This window comes from Pipistrellus hanaki (assembly GCF_964339955.1).
Source record: "Pipistrellus hanaki genome assembly, chromosome: 5".
NCBI classification, from domain to species: domain Eukaryota; kingdom Metazoa; phylum Chordata; class Mammalia; order Chiroptera; family Vespertilionidae; genus Pipistrellus; species Pipistrellus hanaki.
Window position 1 is genome coordinate 72290636 of NC_140507.1, and position 19162 is coordinate 72309797.

General features: G+C 56.8%; 1 protein-coding gene across 1 annotated transcript in view; it reads left to right on the plus strand.

Annotated features, from left to right (window-relative positions):
• The window catches only part of TJP3 (tight junction protein 3), a 34736-nt gene extending 15663 nt beyond the window's left edge, over positions 1 to 19073 (plus strand). The window contains exons 3-21 of the mRNA XM_084883479.1: positions 79 to 188; positions 2025 to 2127; positions 2339 to 2651; positions 3653 to 3756; positions 5739 to 5898; positions 6158 to 6266; positions 7982 to 8040; positions 8280 to 8346; positions 8550 to 8706; positions 9136 to 9244; positions 9500 to 9737; positions 11490 to 11701; positions 14312 to 14407; positions 16044 to 16114; positions 16474 to 16684; positions 16759 to 16859; positions 17221 to 17484; positions 18451 to 18497; positions 18852 to 19073. Coding sequence (XP_084739605.1) covers positions 79 to 188; positions 2025 to 2127; positions 2339 to 2651; positions 3653 to 3756; positions 5739 to 5898; positions 6158 to 6266; positions 7982 to 8040; positions 8280 to 8346; positions 8550 to 8706; positions 9136 to 9244; positions 9500 to 9737; positions 11490 to 11701; positions 14312 to 14407; positions 16044 to 16114; positions 16474 to 16684; positions 16759 to 16859; positions 17221 to 17484; positions 18451 to 18497; positions 18852 to 18954 — 2634 coding nt within the window. The 3' untranslated portion in view covers positions 18955 to 19073. The remainder of the gene's footprint in view (positions 1 to 78; positions 189 to 2024; positions 2128 to 2338; positions 2652 to 3652; positions 3757 to 5738; positions 5899 to 6157; positions 6267 to 7981; positions 8041 to 8279; positions 8347 to 8549; positions 8707 to 9135; positions 9245 to 9499; positions 9738 to 11489; positions 11702 to 14311; positions 14408 to 16043; positions 16115 to 16473; positions 16685 to 16758; positions 16860 to 17220; positions 17485 to 18450; positions 18498 to 18851) is intronic.
• Positions 19074 to 19162: the final 89 nt, after the last annotated feature.

Sequence of the window (19162 nt, forward strand, 5' to 3'; positions counted from 1 at the left end):
GCAGGGCAGGGCGGTCTCCGGGGGGAGCCTTTGTCCCGGAGTGAGGCCGAAGCTCACTCTGCCTCCGTTCCCCCCCAGGACCCCCGCCGGGGCTTCGGCATTGCGATCTCCGGCGGCCGTGACCGGCCTGGCGGGTCCGTGTTTGTGTCCGACGTGGTGCCCGGGGGGCCGGCGGCGGGCAGGCTGCAGTGAGTATCCAGGCAGTGGGTTTGGCACAGCAAGAGGAGGGGCCGTGTGGGCCAGAGCCGGGAGGCTGGACAGTGCCCGGTGCCCTCCGGCTCTGTGGACGCGGGGCCTGGCGCTGGCAGCAGGACGGTCAGCGACGGGCCCTCGCTCTCCCCGAGGTGATCCTGGGCCTCCGATGTTGGGGCCGGGCCAGAGTGGCCCCAGGGGCTCCGGGACCAAACAGTCTCCTGGAAACCTCTTTTAACTTCTCTTTTTTAAAAAATATATATGTATCTTATTGATTTTTTACAGAGAGGAAGGGAGAGGGAGAGAGAGTCAGAAACATCGATGGGAGAGAAACATCCATCAGAGCTGCCTCCTGCACACCCCCTACTGGGGATGTGCCCACAACCAAGGTACACACCCTTGACCGTAATCAAACCTGGGACCTTTCAGTCCGCAGGCCGATGCTCTGTCCACTGAGCCAAACCGGATAGGGCGTCTTTTAGCTTTTCAATTACAGTGGACATTCTATATTTTATCAGTTTCGGGTGCACAGCCTAATGGTTATTCATTTATATATCTTACAAAGTGATCCCCCATACGTCTAGTACACACCAGACACCATCCATAGTTATTAAATTTTTTTCTAAGTGTAAGTTGTTTTTTAAAGATGTTTAAATTGATTTGTAGAGAGAGAAGAAGGTAGAGGAGGAGAGAGAGAGAGAGAGAAACATCGATGTGTGAGATACATCGATCGGCAGTCTCCTGCATGCCCCCTACTGGGATGAAGCCGGCAACCCAGGCCTGTGCCCAGAACAGCCAGCAAGCCTTTTTGTGCACGGACACCACCCAGCCAGCTGAGCCACACCGGCCTGGGCCACAGTCATTACGATATTGTTTTGTTTTGTTTTTAATATATTTTATTGATTTTGTACAGAGAGGAAGGGAGAGAGATAGTTAGAAACATCGATGAGAGAGTCATCAATCAGCTGCCTCTTACACACCCCCTACTGGGGATATGCCCGCAACCAAGGCACATGCCCTTGACCGGAATCGAACCCTGGACTCTTCAGTCCCTAAGCCGACACTCTATCCATTGAGCCACACCGGTCTCGGCCATTATGATATTGTTGACTGTAACCCCTGTGTGACCTGGAGACCTCTCTTTGGCCGAGGGGAGGGGAGCCAGGGTGCTGAGCCCTGAGGGGCAGGTGGAGCCTGGGAGGACTGGGAAAATGGGTCTGGGGTCCGAGGGGCTGACGGGTGGTGTGGCTCAGCCCAGAATCTGGGACCAACTTCACAGAAAGAAAGAATAGGAAACACAGGCTGGGAGAGAGAGAAGCAGGAAGAGGGAACTGAGGAGAAAGTGAGGCGGTGATGCAGGCGCCAGCTGTAATCCCAGCTTCCCTTCTACGACGTATTGTATGATTACAGTGGGTTCTACAGGCCCCTGTCTTACAACTGAGGAAACAGGCCCAGAGGATAAATGTCTTTTTTTTTTTTTTAAATATATATTTCATTGACTTTTTACCAGAGGAAGAGAGAGGGATAGAGAGTTAGAAACATCAATCAGCCGCCTCCTGCACACCCCCTACTGGGGATGTGCCCACAACCAAGGCACATGCCCTTGACTGGAATCCAACCTGGGACCCTTCAATCCGCAGGCTGGCGCTCTATCCACTGAGCCAGACCGGTTTCGGCGGATAAATGTCTTTGTGAGCCTGGGGACACCAGTGACTTAGTCAGCAGGTGCCTTCCCCAAAGGGGGACACCGGGAGGCACCAGGGCCTCAGCACAGGCCTGTGGGGAGGGCTCCCAGGTGAGGCCTCCTCCCCGAGACCCCACTGTTCCCTCAGGATCGGGGACCAGATTGTCATGGTGAACGGGGTGTCCATGGAGAATGTCAACTCCACCTTTGCCATCCAGATTCTCAAGACCTGCGCCAAGCTGGCCAACATTGTGAGTGGGGCCGGGCGGGCGCGGTGGCCCCTGGCCCAGGGCCCCTGTGCCCCCGGCTGGTGCTGGGGCCCGGGGGCGGTGTGCGTGGAGCAGACAGGCTCTCGTTCCCATTTCACAGCGGGGATGTGGGGGCCCAGGTGGCTGGAGTCCCCCAGGGCCGCCCGGGGGGTGGGACAGATCTCCAGCGGGTGGCCCTCCCCGCCCCTAACAGACCGTGAAGCGTCCCCGGAAGATCCAGCTGCCCAGCACCAAGGGGCACCAGGACTCCGATGAAGACGGGCCCTGGCGGCTGGAGGACGCCAACCACGGCCGGGGCTACGAGGGCGACACGTCCAGCGGCTCCGGCCGCTCCCTGGGGGAGCGCTCCCACCGGCCCCGGGCCGGCCGCCACGGCAGCCGGAGCCCGGGCGCGGGCTCCGAGGGCCCAGGGCTGGCCCTGATGTCCGGCTTCAAGAGGCTGCCGCGGCAGGACGTGCACATGCGGCCGGTGAAGTCGGTGCTGGTGCGGAGGAGGGAGAGCGAGGGTGAGCGGCCGTGCGTGCCGGCGGCCGTGGGGCTCGGGGTCCCCGGGGTGTGCGTGGGCCGCAAGGGAACGGCCCCGAGGACACCCCATCCCGGTCCCAGCACCTGTGGGCAGGTCAGCTCACGGGGAAAGGGACTTGGCCGGTGACGAAGGTCCCTGAGATGGGGGTGACCCGGATTCTCCAGCAGCCCAGGGTCATCACAGGTCCTCCTAGGATAAGGTGACCAGACGTTCTGCTTTTGGCGGGACAGTCCCGCTTTTTAACAATTTGTCCCGTGTCCTGCGGCGTTTTAAAAAAGTTCCGATTTTTTCTTTCCAAAAATCGGAACTTTTTTATTTAATTATTTATTTATTTTTATTTATATTTTTATTGATTTTTTACAGAGAGAAAGAGAGAGGGATAGAGAGTTAGAAACATCGATGAGAGAGAGTTATCGATCAGCTGCCTCCTGCACACCCCCTACTGGGGATGTGCCCGCAACCACGGTACATGCCCTTGACCGGAATTGAACCTGGGACCTTTCAGTCCGCAGGCCGACGCTCTATCCACTGAGCCAAACCGGTCCCGGCAAAATGGGAACTTTTTTAAAACCCTGCAGGACACGGGACAAATTGTTAAAAACCAGGATGTCTGGTCACTTTATCCTAGGAGGCAGGAGGGAGAGAGTCAGGGATGGCGGAGGCTGCGCTGCTGGCGGTGAGGACGGAGGGAGGGCCACAGAGGTGGGAACGCAGGGCCTCGGGAAGCCGGGAGAGGCTGGAAACACGCTCCGGAGCCTCGTGCGGGGACCCCCGAGGCCCTGCAGGGACACCCTGTGTCCTCTCAGGCCGTCCCTGTCGGAGCAGCCCGGGAATGACGGGGAGGGAGCCCCGCCTGAGCCTTCCTGTGGGACAGCAGCCCTGAGAGCGGGGAGGCCACGAGCAGGCAAGGAGGCTGAGCTCTGAGAGGACCCGGCAGCCCGGACCCCAGGCCCTGCCTCAGTTTCCCCCCTCTCCCCACAGAGTTTGGGGTCAAACTGGGAAGTCAGATCTTCATCAAGCACATCACAGATTCAAGCCTGGCCGCCCAGAACCGAGGGCTGCAGGAAGGAGACCTTGTCCTACAGGTGAGCCCAGGCTGCTGCTGCTGCTGCTTCTTCTTCTTTTTTACATTTTCTTTTATTTTTTTAAAATATATTTTATTGATTTTTTTTTCACAGTGAGGAAGGGAAAGAGATAGAGAGTCAGAAACATCGATGAGAGAGAAACATCGATCAGCTGCCTCCTGCACACCCCCTACTGGGGATGTGCCCGCAACCAAGGCACATGCCCTTGACAGGAATCGAACCTGGGACCCTTCAGTCCATAGGCCGACACTCTATCCACTGAGCCAAACCGGTCTCGGCTTCTTCTTTTTTAAAATATATTTTTATTCATTTCAGAGAGGGAGAGGGAGAGAGAGATAGAAACATCAATGGTGAGAGGGAATCATTGATCGGCTGCCTCCTGCACGCCCCACACTGGGGATCGAGCCCACAACCCGGGCATGTGCCCTTGACAGGATTTGAACCCAGGACCCTTCAGTCCGCAGGCCGACACTCTATCCACTGAACCAAACCAGCTGGGGCTGAGCCCAGGCTTCTTGCTGGGGGCTTGGGACAGGGAGAGCAAGTCCAGGGGTGATGAGTGGCGCCGAGTCATAGGTCAAGTTCAGCAGAGCTGACCCTGAGCCATTTGACTTGTGTGGCTGCCAGTTTCCCAAAAGCTGGAGATGGCTTTCCCCTTTTCTCCCCTCCACCCCATCTGCTATGAATCCACTGCCAAATGTCAGTTTCTAGTACCTCCTTTGGGATGTCTGTTTCTAATATCAGAGTTAGTGGGGTCAGCTGGCTACAGCTCTGATTCCAGACCCGCCTTAGGAGGCTGGTGCTGAGGGGAGAGCAGGCTGAGAGGAGCAGCTCTGCCTGAGGAGCTGGTGTCTGTCCAGACTCTGCTCCCGAACAGCTGTTTGATGCCCCCTTTTGATTCCGAAGCCAATTCCAGCTGATGGCTTCCAGAATCTCCCAGAGGAACCCATTTCCAGTGATGACCCTGAGGAATTGTCTGTTTGGGGCCAACCCTAGAAACCGGTTTGTGGGAGGCCAGAGCTCACCATCCCCGGGGTGACTGAAAGCAGACACGCCCGAGGGAGAAAGTCAGAAAAGGATTCTCCGTGTGAGTGCAAATGGCGCCAGGCCTCCCTGGACACTGAGCTGCTCACCTGCCTCTAGTCTAGATGTTTGTTTCCGGAACCTCCTGGAGTGCCTCACAGTCCCCTTCAGTATCATCTCCCTCCTTCTAATCAGACTCATTTCTTTCCTTTTAAAAAAAATATATTTTATTGATTATTTTTTACAGAGAGGAAGGGAAAGAGATAGAGAGTTAGAAACATCGATGAGAGAGAGTCATCGATCAGCTGCCTCCTGCATACCCCCTACTGGGGATATGCCCGAAATCAAGGTACATGCCCTTGACCGGAATCGAACCCGGGACCTTTCAGTCCCCAAGCAGATGCTCTATCCATTGAGCCAAACCGGCTTCCGCTTATTTCTTTCCTTTTTAAAAAAAATATATTTTATTGATTTTTTTACAAAGAAGAAGGGAAAGAGATAGAGAGTTAGAAACATCGATGAGAGAGAAACATCGATCAGCTGCCTCCTGCTCACCCCCTACTAGGGATGTGCCCGAAATCAAGGTACATGCCCTTGACCGGAATCGAACCTGGGACCTTTCAGTCCCCAGGCCGACACTATCCCCTGAGCCAAACCGGTTAGGGCTAGACTCATTTCTCATGTGTGCTCACAGCGTCTCCTAAGGAATTTTCCCTTCCAGCGAGGTGCGAGCGCCGACCTGTCTCCGATCCCCTCCAGCTCCTTAGGAATGGCCCGTGCTAGGCTTCTTGTGGAAGTTAGTTCTCGGCATGGACACCTCTCCCAGCGGGAATCCAGTTGTAACCTTCCCTGGAGATGTCTGTTTTCAGTAACTCCGGTGATGGCGTGTTTCTTGTCTTCCCGGTACCCCCCTCTCTCTCACTAACTCACATTCTCTCTTCCTTCCTGGTCCCTTTTAGATCAACGGGGTGTCCAGCGAGAATCTGTCGCTGAGCGACACACGGCAGCTGATCGAGAAATCGGAAGGGAAGCTGACTCTGCTGGTGCTCAGGGACCGAGAGCAGTTCTTGGTGAACATCCCGCCAGCTGTCAGTGACAGCGACAGCTCCCTCCTGGAGGGTGAGGGGCCCGGAGGCAAGCCCCGGGGGAAGGGATGGAGTGAGGGGCAGAGCCAAGGGGTCCACGTGCCCGCCCTGAGAGGCGGAGAGGGACAGGGACTGGCTGGAGGCCACACAGCAAGTCAGGACTGGGGTTAGCTGGCTGAGCCTGACGCTGGCCTAGGTCCCTTTGCTGGGAGGGGCCTTGATGTTCCGCTCTATGAAATGGGTCCGGCCTGGAAGGCATGACTGTGGCTGACGGGATGCCCTCTCTCCCACAGACATCTCAGACCTCTGCTCAGAACTGTCTCAGGCGCCACCATCCCATGTCCCACCACCACCCCAGCACAGGCAGCGGAGTCCTGACACCAACCGAACCAGTTCCCCTGTGTACGTACCCCCCGTTGGCCAGAATGTTGAACAGGAGGGGAACGTGGGCATGTCTCCTTGAGGGTGTAGTCCGGTAGCCAGCACACAGACAAATGGGGGCCAGTTAGCTTGGCGGGTTTCTCTGACGCAGCCTCCGAATCTACTGATCCGCTCCGGACGTGGAGGGGCGGGGGGGATGTGGTCTCCAATGGCAGCACCGAGGCTTCCCGGGAGGCATGCCGTACATGCTAACACACGGCCCGATGGAAGGCATGCCGTACATGCTAACACACGGCCCGATGGGAGGCATGCCGTACATGCTAACACACGGCCCGATGGGAGGCATGCCGTACATGCTAACACACGGCCCGATGGGAGGCATGCCGTACATGCTAACACACGGCCCGATGGGAGGCATGCCGTACATGCTAACACACGGCCCGATGGGAGGCATGCCGTACATGCTAACACACGGCCCGATGGGAGGCATGCCGTACATGCTAACACACGGCCCGATGGGAGGCATGCCGTACATGCTAACACACGGCCCGATGGGAGGCATGCCGTACATGCTAACACACGGCCCGATGGGAGGCATGCCGTACATGCTAACACACGGCCCGATCCAGGCTTTCTCCCAAAGGATGCCTTCCCCACGCAGGTGTATCGGAGAGCATCTGAAAGGCTGGAAGCGCCCAGCCTGCTCACAGCGGGCCGGTTTGGCAGGGGACTGTCTTCTCTGTGGTTTAACAGGATGCCAGAGCCCAGACACTGACACAGACGTTATTTCTCCCGGTTCTGGAGCCTGGGGGTCTGCGGTCAGGGTGCAGCAGGGTCAGGTTCCAGGGGGCCTCTTCCCGGTCTGCAGACGGCTGTCTTTCTTTCTTTCTTTCTTCCTTCCTTTCTTTCTTTCTTTCTTTCTTTCTTTCTTTCTTTCTTTCTCTCTCTCTCTCTTCCTTTCATTTTTTCTTTCTTTCTTTCTCTCTCTCTCTCTGTCTTTCTTTCTCTCTCTCTCTTTCCTTTCTTCCTTTCTTTCTCTTTCTTTTTTAAAATATATTTTATTGATTTTTTTACAGAGAGGAAGAGAGAGGGATAGAGAGTTAGAAACATTGATGAGAATCATCGATCAGCTGCCTCTTGCACGCCCCCTACTGGGGATGTGCCTGCAACCAAGGTACATGCCCTTGACCAGAATTGAACCTGGGACTCTTCAGTCCACAGGCCAACGCTCTGTCCACTGAGCCAAACCGGTTTTGGCGGACAGCTGCCTTTCTGCTGTGTCCTCACCTGGGGAGAGAGTGCTCTCTGGTGTCTCTTATAAGGACACCAATGCCACCCGGGGCCCCACCCTCATAGCCTCGGCTAAACTTCGTCACCGCCCGCCGGCCCTGCCTCCTCACACAGTCCCCGCAGAGGTTGGGGCTGCGACATGTGAGCTTGCAGGGAACACAACCATGTGGTCCACAGCAACCCCTGGAACTTCTGATATTAAAGCGATAAAATGCCTGTTTGTCCCACGCTGGACTGACCAGTCCTCCCTGGAAACCTCACCCCCCTCAGCCGTCCCCGTGGCTCAGGGCAGGAAACCGAGGCTGAGCCGGAGAGCAATCGGTTTGCTATGACACGGCGATGGAAGGGCAGAACCAAGACTTGAATCTGAGTTCAGATACATGACAGCTCTAAACCTCACCCCTTGACACCCACCCCCACCTCACCCCAAACCTGTTCCCCACCAGGGAGAGCCCCCAGCTCTGGCGGAAAAGTTCTGTGGATTCCAGAACCACGTTGGAACCAGGTAAGCGGAGGGAGGGAGAGTGCGTGGGGACTCTGAGCACCCGCCTCTGACTGTCGTAATCCCACGTGGCGAGGCTGTGCCAGGCAGAGCGGGAAAGTGGGCCTACAAGGTCAGAGACAGCTGCCTGGGAAGGACGGAGGGCTGGGTGGTGGCACACACGGGGTGGGGACCCCCTCTGGCAGAGGCTTGGTGGCTGGACTGGGCAGTGTGCCGGGAACCAGACCAGCGGTCCCTTTCAGACACCCCCAGGCAAAGCAGCTATGACATCTACCGGGTGCCCAGCAGCCAGAGCACGGAGGACCGCGGGTATGTGCGCTCGGAAAAGTCCGCCAACGGGACACGCCCCCATCCCGGGACCTTCCCAGTCCAGGGTGCTGGTGGTACCATCTCAGGTCCTGTGCAGCTGTTTGGGAAACTGAGGCCGGAGGGGCGGGTCCCCTGGGGATGCCCGGGGGATCATCTCTCTGCCCACGCCGGACTGCCCTGCCTCTGCCCCCTCCCCCCCGCAGGTACAGCCCCGACTCGCGGGTGGTCCGCTTCTACAAGGGCACCAGCCTCGGGCTGCGGCTGGCCGGGGGCAACGACGTGGGCATCTTCGTGTCGGGGGTGCAGGAGGGCAGCCCGGCGGAGGAGCAGGGCATCCAGGAAGGAGACCAGATCCTGCAGGTGCTGGCGCTGGGCGCGGTGGCGTGCTGGGCGACGCTCCCGGGTCTGTCACAGCCCGTGTCCCCCGGGGTCGGCTGAGAGCCGGGTGACCCCGCGTCTGGGCCCACATGTTGTCGGCCCCGCCATAACCCTGTGCCTGTGACCTGGGTACTGTGTGTCCGGGCATCTTTGTCCCTGTCACGACCGGTGACTGAGGCTCTTTGCGATGTCGCAGAATTTCCCGCCCCGGTCATGACCGCCTTGGGAACCCACCACGCCCCGGTCCTGTGCGCCGGTGCCAGTCCCCGCGCCCCGGGCTCTGGTCTGGGATGCCCAGCTGCCCGTCCGCTGTCCCCCATCGCGGGGGCCCGGCGTTGGGGTGAGCTTGGTCCGGAGAAGAGCTGGGGTCCCCTGCCCAGAGCTTCACCCCGCCCTCCCCATCCCTGACAGGTGAACGAGGTGCCCTTCCAGAACCTGACCCGGGAGGAGGCGGTGCAGGTGCTGCTGGGGCTGCCGCTGGGCGAGGAGGTGGAGCTGGTGACGCAGCGGAAGCAGGACAGTGAGTGAGGGGGGAAGGGGGGAGGGGAGGGGAGGGGAGGGGAGGGGAGGGGAGGGGAGGGGAGGGGAGGGGAGGGGAGGGGAGGGGAGGGGAGGGGAGGGGAGGGGAGGGGAGGGGAGGGGAGGGGAGGGGAGGGGAGGGGAGGGGAGGGGAGGGGAGGGGAGGGGAGGGGAGGGGAGGGGAGGCCCGGGCGGGGAGGGGAGAGGAGGGGAGGCCCGGGCGGCGCCCCGCGCTCAGCGCCCCTCCCGCCCGCAGTCTTCCGGAAGATGGTGCAGTCCCGCGTGGGCGACTCCTTCTACGTCCGCACGCACTTCGAGCTGGAGCCCAGCCCCCCCTACGGCCTGGGCTTCACCCGTGGCGACGTCTTCCACGTGCTGGACACGCTGCACGCGGGGCCCGGGCACAGCGGCGCCCGCGGCGGCCAGTGGCTGGCGGTGCGCATGGGCCGCGACCTCCGCGAGCAGGAGCGCGGCGTCATCCCCAACCAGAGGAGGTGGGGACCGCGCCCCCCCCCCCCCCGGCTGCCCCCCAGCCTCCATCTCCCCCCTCCCCCAGCCTCCATCCCCCCAGCCTCCATCTCTCCCCTCCCCCAGCCTCCACCCCACCCCAATCCCCCAGCCTCAATCCCCCTCCCCCAGCCTCCATCCCCCCAGCCTCCACCCCACTCCAATCCCCCAGCCTCCATCCCCCCAGCCTCCATTCCCCCAGCCTCCATCCCCCCAGCCTCCATCCTCTCCCCACCCCCAGCCTCCATCTCCCCCCCAGCCTCATCCCTCCCAGCCTCCATCTCCCCTCCCCCAGACTCCATCCCAACCCCCCCAGCCTCCATCCCCCCACCCGCAGCCTCCATCTTCCCCTCCCCCAGCCTCCATTTCCTCCAGCCTCCATCTCCCCCTCCCCCAGCCTCCATTTCCCCAGCCTCCATCTCCCCCTCCCCCAGCCTCCATTTCCCCAGCCTCCATCTCCCGCTCTGTCACTCTCCACAATGTTGGTGGTTCATTCGGGACGATGTGCCGAAGGGTGGGGGGTACAGTTGCGCTTGGACAGGACCCGCAGGGCTGTGTAAAAACTCGGTACAAATGCAGTGGCTTCAATCCACGCAAATTCTGGAGGTCAGAAATGCAAAACGAACGCTTCAGTCCTAGCCGGTTTGGGTAAAGCTTCGGCCTGCGGACCAAAGGGTCCCGGGTTCGATTCCAGGCAAGGGGCAAGGGCATGGGTCTTGGTTGCAGGCTCCGCCCCATCCTCCGCCCTGGTCAAGGCTTTTGCAGGAGCCAACCAATCGATGTCTTTCCCTCTCTCTTCCACTCTCCCTAAGAATCAATGGAAATGGAAAAATATCCTCGGGTGAGGATTAATGAAAACGCACACAAAAACCAAAATGAAGGCTTTATGGCTACGATCCAGGTGTGGGCAGGGCTGGTCCTTCTGGAGGCTCCAGAGGAGAACCGATTCAGGCTCTTCCTCCAGCGTCCCAGCCTCTTCCGACTCTGACTCTGACCCTCTTGCCTCTTCTTTTTCTTTTTTTATTAATCCTCACCGGAGGAAATGTTTTTTAAAGAGAGTGGGAAGGAGGGGGTTAGACAGAGAGAGAGAAACATCGATGTGAGAGAAACATTGATTGGTTGCCTCCTGCATGTGCCCCAAATGGAACCAGGGACTGAGCCTGCAACCAAGGTGCATGCCCTTGCCTTGAATCGAACCCACGACCCTTCAGTCTGTGCCCGACACTCTAACCATTGAGCACAGCCAACTAAAGCATAATTCTCCTGCCTCTTCTTCTTCTTCTTCTTCTTCTTTTTTTTTTTTTAATATATTTTATTGATATTTTACAGAGAGGAGGAAGGGAGAGGGATAGAGAGCTAGAAATGTCAATGAGAGAGAAACATCGACCAGCTGCCTCTTACACACCCCCTATTGGGGATGTGCCCGCAACCAAGGTACATGCCCTTGACCGGAATTGAACCTGGGACCTTTCAGTCCGCAGACCGACGCTCTACCACTGAGCCAAACCGGTTTCGGCTCCTGCCTCTTCTTATGAGGACCCTGTGATGAGGTTGCCCCCTCTCACCCATCCCCCGGGGGAATGCAGGGTCCTCCCCACCTCAGGGGCCTTAACTCAATCCCCTCTGTAGAGTCCCTTCTCCCTGTGAGGTGACGTGGATGCAGGCCCTGAGCCTGGGACGGGCCGTCTCTGGGGCTGTCATTGTGCTGATCCCAGCGCTCCTTAACCTCCCTCTCCCAGGGCAGAGCAGCTGGCCAGTCTGGAGGCCGCCCAGCGGGCCGTGGGGCCGGGGCCTGGCGCCTCGGCGGGCTCTAGTGGACGGGCTGAGTTCTGGCGCCTACGGGGTTTTCGTCGGGGAGCCAAGAAGACCACCCATCGGAGCCGCGAGGACCTGTCGGATCTGACCAGGCAGGGTCACTACCCACCATATGAACGTGTGGTGCTCCGAGAAGGTGGGGCCAGGCTGAGGGGCCTGCAGACATTCTGGTGTAGCCGCTTACCTCTCTCCTTCCACCAAAACAGCCACTTCTGGTGATTTTAGGGCACAGCGGGGACAGGAAAGGGCTTCATTCCTTAAGAATCAATTTCTATATGCGAGCCACATATAAAATCTATAAAAAGAAATGGTCAAAAATAATTTATATATTTGTTAATCTTCACCCGAGGATATTTTTTCCATTGATTCTTTTAGAGCACATGTGTCAAACACAAGGCCCGCGGGCCAAATCCAGCCCGCCAGGCCTTGCAATGTGGCCTGCACCGCTCTATCATCACTGCACTCCGCTGTAAGTTTATGACATTGTCAGTTTATGACTGTTCAGTAAACCATTCGTCCCGCGATTTAGGCTGGATTTTAGATTTTGGACCCTTCTCTGATTGAGTTCGACACCCCTATTTTAGAGAATGGAAGGGAGGGAGGGAAGGAGAGAGAGAGAGAAACATGGATGTGAGAGAGAGACATCAATTGGTTGCCTCCCAAATGCGCCTCGACTGGGGCCAGGGATCGAACCTGCAACTCAGGTGCATGCCCTTGACTGGGAACCCGTAACCCTCTAAACTAGGGGTGTCGAACTCAATCAGAGAAGGGGCCAAAATCTAAAATCCAGCCTAAATCGCGGGCCGAATGGTTTACTGAACAGCCATAAACTGACAATGTCATAAACTGACAGCGGAGTGCAGTGATGACAGCGCGGTGCGGGCCACATTGCAAGGCCTGGCAGGCTGGATTTGGCCCGCGGGCCTTGTGTTTGACACATGTGCTCTAAACACTGAGCAACATCAGCCAGGGCAATAATGTTTTAAACATGCTCTAACCAAATCCATACAAAATTATTAATGAGGTATTTCACAACCTTTTTTCTTTTTTTTTTCTTTTTGGTACTAAATCTTTGAGATCTGGTATGTGTTTTGACAGCACATCTTGGTTTAGATGAGCCCCATTTCAAATGTTATACAGCCTAAGAGTGGTATTTACAATTTTAAATGGTTGAAAAGAAATTTAAAATTTTTGTGATACATGAAAAGAACTGAAAGCTGCCACTAACTTGAACATAAAGGTTCATAGCAACGTTATTCACAATAGCCAAGAGGTGAAAACACGCAGTGCCCATGGACAGATGAGTGGATAAACACAACGTGGTTCAGCTACACACGCGCATGCACACGTGTGTGCGCATGGGCACACACACACGCACACGCACACACACACACACACACACACACACACGAAGAAAATTCTGACCCCTGCTACAACATAGATGAATCTTCAGGACATTATGCTCAGTGGAAGAAGCCAGGCACAGGACAGATACTGTGTGATTCCACGCATAGGAGGTCCCCCAACATTGTGAACGTACTAATACAATGTACAGATTTAAAAGGTAAATTTCATGTTATGTATATTTTACCACAATTAAAGAAAACACGCCAGCACAAAAACTGCACAAAAAGCCGTTCCCTACCCAAGAAAGGGGAGGGGCCAGCCTTCTCCGGACTCAGGAAGGGGGGAGATTGAGCTCTTGCCCAGCCTCAGGGAAGGAGGGATTAGAACCAGGTGCAGGGACCCTGCGGGAGGATGGGAAGAGCGAGCTGGTCTCCCAGGAGGAGAAAGGACTCGGCTGCTCTTCAGCAGCTGCACCAACATCCAGACAAAAAGACTTAAAAACCAAATCCATGTACTCAATTTCCACCCCCAGCCAATGAAAGGTCAGAAATAGGAATATATTGAGCTTTTAAGAGATAGGCCGGGAAGGAGAGGAGAAAAAGAGAAGGTGCAGGGAGAGGGCTGGCTACTCTCTTTTCTCCCGCCAAGATTTCTCCTGCACCTGTTTCCTCATTGGTGAGAATGTCTGTCAGTGAGTCCGGGCTTCAGCAAAATTCTTCCTGCAAAGGGTTGGCCAGTAACTGTTTTAGAGTCTGTGGGCCAGATAGTTTCTTTCCAAACCACTCTACTCTGCAGGAAGGCAGCCAGAGACAGTACATAAATGAATCGACATGACTGTGCCAATAAAACTTCCAAGACAAGCAGTGGGCTGAATGTGGCCCTCAAGTTGTACTTTTGCTGACCACTGAGCTAGCTAGATTCAACTGTCATAGCAGAGACCCCAAGTGACAGCTGCATTAGAGAAAGTTTCTATTTCAAGTAACAGTCCCAGTGTAAGCTATTGAGTATGGTTTGGCTACTTCAGTTTTAGGGATCCAGGCTCCTTTGTCTTGTCTTGTTTTTGTGGGTTTTTGCCTGTGTAGTCAAAGACAGTGCACCATACCCACATGCCAGCCAGCAGGAAGGGGAAAGAGGATGGGGAGGACTCACCCCTCTCCTTGAAGGATACAACCCAGAATTGCACACATTAATTCTTCTTGCACCCCATTGGCCAGAACTTAGTCACATGGCCATCCCTAGCTGCAAGGGAGGCTGGTAGATGTAGTCTTAGCTGACCAACCAAAGGCCTGGCTATTGATAGATGATACCACAGGGGAGGTAGAAAGTGGTGGTGCAAGAACCTAGCAGTGTTTGCCACAAAAGGGATCCTGATTCTTGTCATTGTCTCTTGGCCCCGCAGCCAATTTCAAGCGCCCAGTGGTGATCCTGGGGCCCGTGGCGGACATTGCTATGCAGAAGCTGACTGCTGAGATGCCTGACCAGTTTGAGATCGCAGGTGAGAAACCAGGCTCCTCGGCAACCCTGCTGGTGAATCATCTCCTAGCCTTTCCCAGCCCCTGGGCTGAGGCAGCGGAGAGGGGCTGCTAATGACGCTGTGGGGATGGTAAGAGTTAGAACAGGAACCACCAGCAGACGTCCCCCGTCACTCCTGGCTCTCTGGCTGGACAGAGCTTCCGAGTTCTCACACAGCTCACCAGACAGCCAGTGTGCCAGCTCTTCCGCCCTCTGTCCAAGGGATTTATTTATTGAGCTATGGAGACACAGCCTCGAACAAAATACACGAGCACGAGGACCTTCAAGGAGAATAACAACTACAGAAAGAAGCTAGAATTGGGGTCAGCAAATTACATCTTCCAGGCCAAATCTGGCCCCCTAGCAATTTATTTTATTTTATTTTATTGATTTTTTTACAGAGAGGAAGGAAGGGAGAGAGGTAGAGAGCTAGAAACGTCGATGAGAGAGAAACATTGACCAGCTGCCTCTTGCACACCCCCCACTGGGATGTGCCTGCAACCAAGGCACATGCCCCTGACCGGAATCGAACCCGGGACCTTTCAGTCCGCAGGCTGACGCTCTACCACTGAGCCAAACCGGTTTCGGCCCCATTAGCGATTTTTATACAGCCTGCTCAGAATGGTATTTACATAGTTGAAATGGTTGAAAAGAAGCTAACTTTTTGTGACCCACGGAAAGAACTGAAAGCAGACACTTGAGCATGAAGGTTCGCAGCAGCGTTATTCACAGCAGCCAAGAGGCGGAAGCGCCCAGTGTCCAGGCACGGATGAACGGATGAACGGATGAACGGATGAACGGATAAAGACAATGTGGGCCCTCCAGACAATAGACTATTGTTCAGCCTTAAGAAGGAAGAAAATTCTGACCCCTGCTACAACACAGATGAACCTTGAGGACATTATGTTCAGTGAAATAAGTCAGACACAGGACAGATACTATGTGATTCCACTACAGGTCCCTAGAGGAGTCAGATCCATAGACAGAAAGCCTTTATTGATTTCAGAGAGGAAGGGAGAAGGAGAGATAGAGAGAATCACTGATTGGCTATCTCCTGCATGCCCCCTACTGGGGATCAAGCCCCACAACCCAGGCATGTGCCCTTGGCTGGAATCGAACCTGGGACCCTTCAGTCTGCAGGCTGATGCTCTATCCACCGAGCTAAGCTGCCAAAGGAGCTTCTTTTGAGTCACCACAGCCCAAGCAAAGGCCTAGAGTTGGGACCAAGCCTGGGAGAGCGATTGTCTGGAGCACAGACTCTGCATCAGGCTCCTGTCCCTGGCACCACTGGCTCCAGACTCTGAGCGGGTGACCTCTCGACCTGAGGCTGTTTCCGCATCTGCTAGATGGGCCAGCAACAGCCACCCTCCTCAGGAGGAGGAGAGGGCCGAGGTCAGGAGGGGACACAGGTCAGCAGTCAGGAGGGGACACAGGTCAGCAGTCAGGAGGGGACACAGGTCAGCAGTGTGGGGCAATGGGAGATGCTGCTGCTGCTGTTAGGATCTTTTCAAGGGCAATGGGGAGCCCTGTTGGGTCCTTGAGCCGGGGAGGGACAGACAGACAGGAATTTGCGGGGCCAGGGAACTGCCCTATTGAAGCTGCCGGCTGCCTCTCCGCAGAGAGCGTGCTGAGGACTGACAGGCCTTCTAAGATCATCAAACTGGACACGGTGCGGGTGATCGCGGAGAAAGTAAGCAGGGCCCCGTCTCACGGAGGGGAACCTGAGGCCCAGGGTCCACTCTGTCCTCTCCCCACCCCCTGCGAGTGGTCTCCCAGGGAGCGGTTTTGTGATGTGAGGGTTGGAGGGAGACAGCCTGCCCAGAGTCACACACAGCCCCGGGAAGAGGCAGAGAGACTGCAACTGGGGCTCTGGGCCTCAGACACCGTGGCCTGGGTTATCCCACCTCCCCCATGCTGGCCTGGAATCCACTCTGACCTGACCCTCCCTCTCCCTCTGACTCTTCACCTGTCTCTTTCGGCCTGCTTCCGGGCGTGTTTCTCTCTCCACCCTCGTCCTCTCCCACCGCCCCCACCATGGGCCCTGCCCAGGACAAGCACGCTCTCCTAGACGTGACGCCCTCTGCAGTGGAGCGCCTCAACTACGTGCAGTACTACCCCATCGTGGTCTTCTGCGCCCCCGAGAGCCGCTCGGCCCTCAAGGCTCTGCGCCAGTGGCTGGCGCCAGCCTCCCGCCGCAGCTCCCGCCGCCTCTACGCTCAGGCCCAGAAGCTGTGGAAGCACAGCGAGCACCTCTTCACAGGTAGCGGGAGGGGCGCCCGGGCCGGCCGCGGGTCTGGCCCGAGTCCCGGCCGCACTGATGCCCCCTCCCCGCAGCCACCATCCACCTGCAAGGCACGAGCGACAACTGGTACCAGGAGCTCAAGGCCATTATCCGGGAGCAGCAGATGCGGCCCATCTGGACAGCCGAGGACCAGGTACCCGCCGGGGTGTGGAGCCTCCGTGTGGGCTTAGGGGCAGGGGAGGGCTCAGGGGCATAGCCAAGGCCAAGATCTGACCTGAGTGAGATGGGATTGGGAGACTCAATTTGGGGATTGGGGATGGATTCAGGGGTTGGGTCTTAACTCAAATTTTGGGGGGGGGGGTCTGGCAAAGAGTCAATGGGTAGAACTCAACCCAGGGGTCAAGAGTTAAGCCTCAACTTGAGGGTCAAGGGTCTTCCCTGGTTTGAGACTGGAGTTTAAAGATGGTGTCCTGGGTCTGGGTTTGGCCTGAGATGCAGGAGGGCCTGGGCTGGGGGTTTTGGCTGAGCCAGACCAACCCCCCCACCCCCCACAGCTGGATGGCTCCCTGGAGGACAACCTGGACCTCCCTCACCGTGGCCTGAACGACAGCTCCGCGGACCTGAGCTGTGACAGCCGCGTCAACAGCGACTACGAGACGGACGGCGAGGGCTACACGGACGGGGAGGGCGGGCCCCACACAGACGTGGACGAGGGGCCCCCAGCACCAGCCCTGGACCGGTCCTCGGAGCCTGTGCTGGTGGAGGAACCCCCGAGCCTGCGGGATCATGGGAGAGCCTCAGGCCACCGAGAGGCCCAGGTGAGCAGGGTGTAGGGGTGGCCCGGCCAGGGTCTGGGGTTGGTGCAGACACATGGGGACCCTGTTTTCTGCCATGATGTAACAAACAGAAACTTCTCTGATCAGACCCGTGCTGGATCACTTAGAGCAAATATTTCCATCTCTGTGCGCGAAGTTCCTTATCTGGGATACAAGGCAGATGCTAAAAAGTCTTGGCATCACAGGGTGTTTGTTTCAACTTGGCACACTTAGCCAAGCCCTGCTCACAGCTGGATATTTAATAACGTATATTCCTATTCTGCGTGGGGCTGCCTCAGCACCTGGAGTGCCTGTGAGTATGACACAGGTACCCTTCCTCAGACCCTCCGTAGGTAAGTGTAAGGACGTACAAATCTACGATTCGACTGGACTGGTGTCCCCTGGGGCTGTGCAGTGCCCAGCCTGCTCAACTGACCATGGCAGCCTACGTAGGGGCAGGCACTACCCTAAGCACTTCACATGTGCGAACTCACTTAGGAACTCCTGACAGTAGTCCTCTGAAGAACTTTACCGATGGGAAACCCAATTCCCCCTCTGCTAACAGGCTAGGTGACAGCCAAGGCCTTCCCTGTCCCAGCCTATTTTCTCATTTAAAACTGGGGATGAGCTGGCCAGTGTGGCTCAGTGGTTGAGCATCAACCTATGAACCAGGAGGTCACAGTTCGATTCCGGGTCAGGGCACATGCCTGGGTTGCTGGCTTGATACCCATTAAGGGGCATGCAGGAGGCAGCCGATTGATGATTCTCTCACTCCCTTCCTCTAAGAAATCAATTAAAAAACATATAAAATATAATAATAAAATTGGGGATGAGTAGTAGACTTGTGGTGGGGCAAGAAGAAAGCTTGCGGGCGCATTGCCTGGGCAAAGGTGGGGAAGTGGGATGGGGTTGCTTCCCCATCTTATCACCCTTTGGGGGCAGGGTTAACCTGTTTCCTCCCTCTCCAAGGTGGACAGCTACCACCCGCAGGGCCAGTGGCGACAGGAAAGCATGCGGTAAGAGCCCTGTGCTTCAGGTCGGGGGCCTCACCCTTTCTCTGGGCTCAGGGTTTGGGTGGTGGTGAAGGAGACCTCGAACCCGGCTCTGCCGAGGCGCTCCTATTCTGGCAGGCAAGACAGAGCCAGAGCCACGGGAGACGGGATCCTCTTTCTGGGAAGGCTTCCTGAAGGAGGGGACATTGGAGCTAGGGCTTTGAAGGCTGTGAAGGAGCTCATTAATAAACCAACCCCACATGCCCCGTCTTGCTCATCTCTGTCCACACCCCGCGTGCCTCGTAGTCAGCCTTGGTGAGCGGTAGGTAAGTCCACTCCCTCCTCACTCGCAGCCTCTGTTCTATTTCTTGACCCCAGGACATATGCGCGGGAAGCTGTGAGGAGGAAGTTTACACAAGCCCGAGATGCGGAGTCCTCTGATGAAGATGGCTACGACTGGGGCCCAGCCACCGACCTATGACCCCCTCCAGGTGGCAGCTGGCCATCCTCCCTTTCCCTCCCAGGCTCTTGGACTCAGTTTCCCATACGGACCTCAAACCCTGCTCCTTCCCCCTGGTCTCTAATAAATATTTTCACAGCACTGGCTTCTAGTGGCTTCCAGGAAGGACGTGGTGCTAGAGCCAAGTCCTGTCTTTCCGCACTTAACCCCACACACCCTGACCAGAGAC